This window comes from Mercenaria mercenaria, chromosome 6 (assembly GCF_021730395.1).
Source record: "Mercenaria mercenaria strain notata chromosome 6, MADL_Memer_1, whole genome shotgun sequence".
Lineage (NCBI taxonomy): Eukaryota > Metazoa > Mollusca > Bivalvia > Venerida > Veneridae > Mercenaria > Mercenaria mercenaria.
Window position 1 is genome coordinate 25777111 of NC_069366.1, and position 10536 is coordinate 25787646.

Below are 10536 nucleotides of genomic sequence, written 5' to 3' on the forward strand. Positions count from 1 at the left end.
TCAGTATGTACGGGTAATGTTTAGAATTGCTAGTTGCAACAACCAGCAAACTGAGCAAACTGGCAACCAGCAAACTGAGAAAGGGGACAGCTATAATTCGTACATCAACACTCAAAACACATACCGGTACATCAGCAGAACAATATTAATGCTTAAATTTGATTTACCCTTATCCTCCTAAATTTCTATCATGAACTTGTCCATCTTTCAATTTGGAAATTACATGTACATTAAAGGGCAATTAAAGCTTGACAATAAGTTAATTTTATATGAAAGCCATCCTCACGTCTTTCATAACGCTGAAAGAATTTTTAAATTTGGACTACTATTGAAAGAGATATGGCAGTTTGAAATTTAAGAAAATTGCTGATCATGGAGGCAGCCATTTTGTGTGTTTATGACGTCATTTACACACTGATGAATTCTTTATTTAGCAAATAACCTTTCAAACAGATTAATTTTTATACGCTTCTTGAGTGTAAGATGTAAAACATGACAATTTCTTTCATTATAGCTGGAAAAAATAGAGAAATTATTTTGCAGAAATAAGAAAATACAATTCAAATAGGTGTCTAGAAATTTAATAAATCCGCCATTTTGTTTTTGTTGCCATGGAAACAAAATGGCCGCCATTGTGATCAAATATTGAAATGCTCATAACTTTCTCATTTTCAAGTCGATTTTGAAAATTCTTTTGCTTCTTTAAATGACTAAAGAAATCCAAGCAGATGGATTTAACATCAAAACAACATTGCCTTTCCCTTTAAGTGTTAAAAGGGGTGCTTACCACAAAAATACTGATTGAATGGCGAACAGTGCAGATCATGATCAGACTGCACGAATGTGCCGGATGATCATGATCTACACTGGCCGCACAGGCAGAATCAATTGTGTCCAGCATAAAGGGTTAATATTGTACATTCATATCAAATTATAGACAAACTAGTGTCTGCATACTCCTTAAAACAAAACTTCATCACTTACTAATGATATTGAATCATATTTATTTGTGGCAAATTGTCCACCTGAAAAAAAGTACATTTCAACCAGGTTTCAATACCTTATCCGTTTCTTAATTTGATAGCACTGATGATACTTGGAAAACAAACATGAAACATGTACACATATATCGGGAAACTGCTGCCTATTACAAAAAAAAAATGAAACTTCACAAAGGAGTTTTTTTCTCTTGTGTCTGATTTATAATAAAAGTCCATGTAATTTTGGATCAACCCTTGTAGAACATTGGCAGTACTTTTAGTGGAGGGTAATTGATGCAGAAAGAAAAACTATAAAATGTACATCTTTATTATTTTACTTTAGTATATATAAAAATGATAAATGGCAGAAGAAAAGAATAACTGATCTCAGTCCAAGATATTTATTACAATGCTTACAGCTGACGGCGAAATAATGGAACTAGACCTATGCTTATTGTATGTGATAAGAACTAAGAGAGTCGTGAACCAAGTCTTACATCATTTTCATGTTGTTTTCACGATTACACGATAGGTGTTCCACGGGTCACAATTAAATGATCATATATTTTGCAACATAGCATAACAAAGTAAATAAGTTCATTGCAGTTAGAATTAAATTGACTTTACTGTTGTTATTGTGCTCTCAAGAAAATAGCAGAGAAAATATCGGATCCAAGAATACATATATGTTCAGAAAGTCTCATACACTCTCTAGAATGTAAGAAAACCCCTGCCGCCCCATCCTCTCCCTTCCCCTACTTCCAATGACAGTAAATTTTAGGTTTAGAGCAATACTTAGGCAGGAATTGCAAATTTTGTAGCAACTTCTGATAGTGATGTTTATGCCATCTCCATATAAACTTTAATTTTGCATGCTTAAAAGTTTCATTTGTAAAGTAAAAAAACTAGATGCAACATGTCGAGCCCGCCTGGTGTCAAAAGGACTAACAGCACCAAGTTTTCACCTGTGACCTCTAATTATGACCTTGACCTTTGAGGTAGCGGTCTGTGAGTTGCAAGCGACACTCTGTCTCATTGAGGCAAACAATTATGCCAAATAAAAAAAAAGATTTCTTTATGCATGGCACAGTTGTAGACCGGACAAGCTCTAAAAAGACTTTTGACCCCCAAGTATGACCTTGGCCATTGAGATAGGGACCCGAGCTTTGCGCAGGTTACTCCTTCTCATAGAGGTGGACATTTTACGCCAAAGAAAAAAAGATGGCTCCAAACTTATCAAAGTGATGGCCTGTACAAGCTCTAAAATGACATTTGAAACCTAACTGTGACATTGACCTTTGATATAGGAACCTGCGGTTTGCACATGACACTCCATCTCTTTGAGTTAAATATTTATGCCAAATATAAACAAGATTCCTCCATGTATGTCAATGCTATGGGCTTGACAAGATCTGATATGACCTTTGACCAACAACTGTGACCTTGACCTTTGAGATAGGAACCTGGGGTTTGCGCACGACACTCCGTCTCATTGAGGTTAACATTCATGCCAAATATAAACAAGATTCCTCCATACAACTTATGGTCCGACAAATAAATCATGACAGACGCTCGCACGCACGCACATACACCGAACAGCCATTTGGACAACAATGTCTCCGCTTCTGCAAGCGGGCTCGACAACAAAAGTAATAATCTATAGACAAAGAATAATTATCAAGGAGTTGATAGATATTGAGTGTATACCGTTTCAGAGTAGGCTAGGGCACACAATTTTGATCCGAATCTCTTGAACGAAAATATGTAAATTAACCATCTTGTGGAAAAACTGACCATTTCAGCGCTTCCGGCGAACACGATAACTCAGCTAGGATTTCAATTCGTGCATATTTCCGTTTCGGTTTCGTTTGACTTACCTGTTCGAAATGGTCCATTAATTATAATTTCCATGCTAACTGTTTTTCGTTTCGGATTCAATGGCGTCATACATAGGCTGAAACAATCTTATTTGCATCATATTTGCAATGTGTGTTAAAAAATTGTTGTCCATGAAATATTTGTAGAAATAAAGTAAAAACAAATTTCGTATACAACATCATAAGTGTCTCCAATACTATATGCTCCTTTCGAATCATCCTCTTTATAAAGTTTTTCTTTTGAAGTTAATTTACAAAAAAAAACATATATCAGTTTATTGTTTACAAATTTTGAATCTCTTATTTTTCAGCCCAAAACATGCACGAATTGCTCGGATTATGATCAGTCTAATCCACTGTTTTTGCTTCGATGCCAGATTCTTGCCCCTGCACCAAAGTATAGGCTACATTCCCTGATCCTGATGTGGTTGGATGTTGGACCCGTACTTCTGGTACAGACAGTATTTGTCCAGCTTGCTGTGGACGCGGGTCTTTAGCGCGTAATTTCCACATGTTGTAGACAACATCACTGACGAGAAGTTCTGATGAGTTGGCCCCAGCTAACTTCAGAGCCATGACCCCGTCCTCTCCAATAAGGTTACAGAATTTACTAAGGTCATAGTGCTGAAAGGTTCTAATGTCAAGGTCATCGGCTAGGCCCATTGCGTTTGTAATGTATCTGTAAAATCATAATAGACACATTCATAACACATTGCATAATTAAGTAATAATGTTACTTATAAATGCGATTTAACATTAACCCTTACCCTGCTAAATTTCTAAAATAGACTGGACCATCATTCCATTTGGGACATACCATAAATTATTTGAAGGCGTGTTCACTGCAATTTACTGGCCGAATAGCACCAGTGCAGACCATGATCAGCCTGCATTGATGTGCAGGCTGATCTTGGTCTGCACTGGTCGCAAAGGCAGAATCACTTGCAGCCAGCAGGCTAAAGGTTAACTATGCATATAGGCCCTAGTAATACGTACAGTAGTTGTTATTTTTTTCAGGAAGTGTTCAACAGGTGTAATTGTTTCGATTTGTGTTATTATTAACAAGCATTCATAAGAGTATGTTCGGAAAGTGTTATTGTTTCCATTTATACAATAGTTCAGCAGTATTCGTGACAGTGCATTCAGAAAGTGTTATTATTTCGATCAGAAGTATTAACGACAGCGTCCCAGCTAACTCATAGAATAAACAAACGTGTTTGTAAACATGGACGGTTACAAAGTACAAACAACACTGTTGACCCTTTTAAACGAGGAGTAGATCCTATTATTTCAATTGTGCTATTGTTTAAAGCTTTTCACCACATTTTCTTAGGGGTACACGTATATATTCAATACCAATTCAAAAGAAATTTTCTTCTTGTTTTAAGTAGAATTCTTCTGCTTAATTAAATATGCATTTTGCAACCACCGAGAGTAAACGAAAATAACCGCTAGACGTCTTTTGACGTCTTAAAGACGCACATGATAAAATACTCATTTCGTTTATTATTTGCAGCATAAAGTTACGAAAATTTCGTTATAGCAGAGCTACCGGCGCCGCGAAGCGGCGCCGACAGCGTCGCATTACGGTTAGACGTGTGAAAAAGAAAATGAATAGAGAGATCTAATTGTGTATACTATCGAGTTGAAAATTCGTGGTACTTTTTGGCATCGGTGTTGTTCGGATTTTTTCATGTGTACTATGTACATAGTAATTAAGGCATGAAGGGGGCAATTGGCCGGATATGCCTCCGTTGGTCCAAGCTCCGAATGTTGTCAATATCGAATATATTGTCAATAGTTTCCGCCTTAGAAAAGGCCTCATTTTCTGGAGATATAAAGATTATAATATTTCATTTGAAAAGGAATTGTCCGCTGCATGAATTTTAAGCTAACTTGTTTTCCATGCAAAATTCAAAGTTTGTAGTGCTGTAATGAAAGTGAAAGTAGGTATTTCCTGATGTCTACCTACGCAATATTAGCGTTTCCATCACGTGTCTCAGTCACGTGACCATGGTTTCACTGCATTATGGTCGACCCCATATTTTTTGGGTATATTTTGATTGCCTAAAGACAGACCTATAAGACAAGGGTAGTCTCGCAGGAAGTGAAAGGCTAGAAGTCTTGATAAAAATATGTTATAAGTTGTTAATTTTATATAGAAAATAGTAGCGGATGCATTTAATACCTTCATACCTATTAATCAGTAAAGACGTCAGTAGACGCTTACTGTTTACGGTTGACAAAAGCGTCTCGCTTACTGCTTTGAATATAGAATAACAATGTAAATGAGCGTTTGATAATAAGAAATTAGTGCTAAATACATTTTCTAGGAAGAAAAAAGAAATAAAATACAATAATTTCATTTTGAAACGACTTTCGTCACGCTGCCATTACTGAACTTAACTATATATACTTATGTTTGTGCAGATGACGTAATAACTCCACAGTGGTGTAGTGGTTAGCGAGTTCGCGTTGAAATCCTGAGGTCGTGAGTTCGAACCTCACCTGAACTGGACTTTTTTTAATTCCTTTTTTATTTCAGTTCTTTTTTGTATTATTATAAGTTTTGAAAATATTATATAGCTAAAGTCATTCATGTGAAATTTAACAAGTGTTTAGTTTTGATGTCAGGTTCCAATGCAGTGCTTGTGCAGTAGTCAGTAGACATAACTTTAAAAAAAATAGCTTTAGGATCATAATATACAGGCATTGAACTGTGAAAAGCAAATAATGCTCTTCTCCCCGTTCACATATATTTCGTCCGTTAGCTTTAAAATCACTAACCAGAGTTTATAAAAATAAAAATAAAACTATTGGCGATGAATTATCAATAAACATCAAAAAGGTTCTTACTGCCATCCCTATTCTCTAGTGCTAAAAGATTAACCATAAAAACGCCATAGATTGTGAACATAAAAGTTCTGTAAATAAACTGTAGGTGTTTTCGAGAATTTCGGCAAACACTGTTTTTCTCTAGGTAAAATTCTGATCATTAACTTTTAAAAATTGCTAGTCTTTTGGGTTTAGAACAAGCTCTGTACAGTCATGTAAATGATTGTAATTTTCCCATACTAGGCGTCTTTTATAGCAGTTTTTTTACTAAAAGTTGGACACATTCTTCCATCCAAAAAGAATCAAAATTTGACAATAATGACATTTAAAAGAATTACAATAGTCATTTCCAGGATTACGTAAATTCTAATTTCTATTAACTTTGGAACTGGAACATTAACTTTTTACATTAAGTCCTCATTGCCAAACATTTACACGCAAAGAGACAGAATTCTTTTGGCTGTTGGTGTAATGAGATTCTGTTAGGTTTGAAATTTTCAAGATTCAAGCTTTTCAATTTGAAGGAGTTATCATTTGTGACTGGTTTCCAGTATGATAATAATTTATGTAAAATTTTTGATGCAGTACGTTTTAAGAAGAATAACAGAAATTATTCAATTACGTTTTCTTCTTTATCTTGGTGCCGATTTTAATCTATATCGAACTTTCTTTTGATTATATATAGAATATCTTTCGAGTTTTCCCATGTCAAGAATTAATCTTGATGCAGTCTAAAACATGCATTCAGAAATCATGAATTATCATTAATACTTATAACTTTAATAGATCTAATAGAACATAAACTTCCAAAACGAATCCATAATTCCAGATAATTCCAACAACACTCCTTTAACTTTTAAGGGCACTGGTGATTTTTCAAGGGAGCTCTGCCTTTTAGGTAGCACCTAATTTCATATTATAACATAATTCGACCACAGAGAAATATACTTGTAAGGAACAAAGGGTGAAGAACAGTTTTCATGTGTTTTTACACGAAAAATAAGATATTAATACATATATACAAGTAGAGGCTACAACGGGAAGCTGTACTAATAACAGTGAATAGTATGGATAATATCCCACTGTTTCGTGAATAGCATAAATAAACGTCTATCCCGTAGCTAAATTTTGGTACCTTGATGTTCATCATGATCTTAAAATTAGGCCATGATTCTAACACGACATTTGTTTTCCTATTAAACGCAGAAAACTGAAAATTGTGCGTTATCATGCAACAATTCACCGTTTGTACGTCACATTTATGACGTTATGGCGTCAAACGTCAAAGCGGTGCGCTGGGAAAGAAACCCAATCAAACATTTGGTGGATGTCATCAAGTATGTACATGATAATTCTTGATAACTGGCACCCTTGTGATATAACTCCTTCATATCTGAACTCCAAACAATGATTTTATCAAACTACAAATCAGTTTTTGTGATATATCATTTCTTAATTAAAATAGTCAAAAGATCTTAAAATTATCTCAGAACGCATCTATATAAATATTTTCTTACCGTTTACGGAACATTGGCACCATAGTCTTACATAACCACAGGAGGAGACTGAGACAGGTTACTATGGCAACAAAGAGAAACCACACCCAGATGAACATGTAGACATACTCGTTAAAGTAGTTGACGGGCAGATCACATTGAACTGTATACCTATGAATATTTAGTAACTGACGGATTGAGAAGTCGCACAGAATTTGCCGAGGGAAGGCTGGCGATTCTTTCCATGCCGTAGCGTTGTTTTGGAAGAGATTACCAGTGATGACGTCACCGTACGAGGTGGAATTGTCAATGGGTGAGTCTGTCGTCCTTAGAAAGGCATCAATAAGAGACATCTGTACAATGATGTTAACACAGTATAGGAATTTTACAATGAGCCACAGTAATGTGAGAAAACGCCATGGTAACCAGTTCTCAAACTGTCGACACCAGTTGAAGATATATCGGCCTATTTTCTTAGAGAGATCATCACGTTCTTTTAAGTTCATGTTTTCATATCCACTTGTTAGACCAGCAATCTTGTCGAAGCTTATTCCAGAGAGGCTGTGTAAAATGTACATGAGAAGATTTGGCAGTTTGAAGAGAAGTGCCTGAAAGCACAGAATTACTGGTACCCATTGATATAGTGTCCTGGTTGTTGACATTATTTTGAGAAGATTGTCAGTTTCATCAATACCTTCATTGCTCACAAGTATCGGTTTCCGTTCATATGTCACAAAGGATAGATCTGGTAAGGATATATTCAGCTCCATCTCGAGAATTTCCTTTTCAGCTTTTTCAATATCACGTGGATACTGGATGAAATAACTGTTCCAACAATGTTGATGTGTGTAGCTTGTAAAACTAGGTGTAAAGTGAGCTGGTACCCAACAATTTATAGGCGAACTGGTGCCCTGCTTCCAGCTAATAATGCAAGCTAATAGAAGAAGAAGGCCAAAAGTCCAGAAATGATTTAGCCTGTCTGCAAAGTCTTCCAAGGTAGCGCCTCTCCATAGCAACCATTTATATAGCCCTCTACTTACAGTCGGCATATCGGGGCCAGATTTTCTGTAATTAATAAACAATTCGTATATTGCATGAAAGAATTCATAATCGCTTGTTGGCAATGTTCTCTGCGAAGTTTTGACAGAGAAAAAACTGCATGAACTCAGTTCATCCATGACAGTAAAGAGATATGTGGTTAACATAGCGTTAAGGGAGGTAACCGCAGTTGGGAGTTTAATGTTCTCCGTCTGGTTCGTTTGGAAAAGTAATCCGCGAATTATGGAGAACAAATTAGTAATAAATTAAGGTACAACATATATCTTATTGAATTAACGTTGTAACATGCGACATTTAAACCGCCATACAGTCACATAGTTATCAACTTTCTTTATACGTACAGTATATAAGTATATAATACCACGGTGACCTAGAGGTGACATGTGTATATTTTTTAAACCAACCAAAGTTGTCTGTGTATTATCTTTTTGCATAAAAAGAATTATGAAATGACCAAAATCGATCGTGTCAATCCTTTTCTAAAAATAAAAATATCGAAAATACGAAAACAAATACGACAGCTACAAAAGAAAAAAAGAGTATTAATTCTAGGCGGGTGATATTTATTCATGCGAATCTAGATATTTCGACTTTTAAATTTTGTAATTTTGTTTCATGCAGCGACTATTCCGGATTTTGATGGTGGAGTAGTCCCAAGGTGCTACTCCTTGCATTGTTTCAGACATTGGAGGACATCTTGGTTAGAACCACCGACCCTCCGTAATTTTAAGCCGGTTGAATGGCTTCCTAACATAAAGAATCCTGCACCCCAAGCAAGGTTTCGAATCAGGTAAGGAGCAAGTAATTCGAAGCCAGTGACATTAACCACTCGGCTATGCAAAAATACTGAAAACATTTCAATGAAACTTGGTACATCAATGTGAGTAAAAAGTATAACTCTTATCTTCAACATTTTTCATATCACCCTTTTTGTGCAGTTTTTTCCATATCAGAAAAACTGCAAAATTTTATTATCATTTCTGGTTAACGGCCAAAAAATTGTCTGATAAAAGGTCTTAGATAATCATAAGAACGGATGTTTATTAAAGAGTCTTAATCAATGTACTCTGAGTACTCTAACAATGAATACTACATGGTTTTCAGTGAAGTATCGAAATATTATAGTGAAATATATATAGTATTTTCACAGTAATAAAATATCAAGTATATTTTTCACAGGTTAGAAATTATAAAATGTGTATTAGTCAAAACATGAAATAGAAAGTCTGTTTGTTTTATATGTAAGATCAAAATATCTTTCACTCTTACATTTTCACTCGTGGCTATGCCATTCGTGAAAATATTGCATTTTGGTGTTCACTCGTGAAAGATCTTACACTGAAACAAACAAATATATTTTATGTCTCATATATATATTCGCGGAATGAATACAAAAAAATCCTCTTATCTATACAAAGTGCTCATCGAGCGTAGTCAACTAGAAAACATATACAAGAAATAGTTCATGCAAAATAGTACTTACTTCAATAATTATATAATCCAAAAGATTCAAGATATAAGATAATGTTTGTGCAATATATACTAGTAGGATGAGTATTTCGTAACTCTTCTGGCTGTTTTGAAATATTAACTCACAAAAATTACTCCTCAAAACAGGATCTTACAGCAATATCTGATAAGCGTTTTGACCTTGAGCAAATTCCTAGATGTGTATGTAGACTTACTGTTGCTCCAGCCGTAAAGATGTATTTTTGTAAAGTATAGTTTTGACGCTGTACTTTATACCGATATCAGATCGTATCAGCTAAACTGGAGGATTGTTTGATTTGTTTAATTTACAGCATCTGATTTAAACTAAAACTAAAAATATTTCATTTCAAAGTACATCTTTAATGTACATGTCGCTCTCAGAAGATTTAGTGTATCAGTTATGCTGCACTAATTCGGATCGACCTCTAAGCCTGACCTTTACCCGAGTGTATTTTCATATAATAAAATGACTGGCTGGCGAAGTAGGAAGAACAGTCATGTTTTTGATCAGTACAAATACTTATTACCTCGAAATTGATGCGTGCATAATCAGTCATCTTGATCTTGCACTTCACAATCGTGATCTTGTGCTTAACTATTGTGATATCGTGCTTCACCATTGTGATCTCGTGTTTCACCTTCGCGATCTCGTCCTTCAAAAGTGTGATCTCGTGCTTCACCAATGTGATCTCGTGCTTCACCATTGTGATTTCGTGCTTCACCATCACGATCTCGTGCTTCACCATTGAGATCTTGTGCTTTAACATTGTGATCTCGTGCTTCACCATTGTGTTCTCG

The 10536-nt window shown here is 35.3% G+C and overlaps 1 protein-coding gene across 1 annotated transcript; it reads right to left on the reverse strand.

Moving 5' to 3' along the window:
• Positions 1 to 1292: 1292 nt before the first annotated feature.
• On the reverse strand, positions 1293 to 9910 carry LOC123549361 (innexin unc-9-like). Its single transcript, XM_053545458.1, has 3 exons — positions 9731 to 9910; positions 7210 to 8253; positions 1293 to 3536 (listed from the first exon to the last, which is right to left on the reverse strand). The coding sequence occupies exons 2-3, from the start codon at positions 8235 to 8237 to the stop codon at positions 3206 to 3208; spliced, it is 1359 nt and encodes a 452-aa protein (XP_053401433.1). The 5' UTR covers positions 8238 to 8253; positions 9731 to 9910; the 3' UTR covers positions 1293 to 3205.
• Positions 9911 to 10536: the final 626 nt, after the last annotated feature.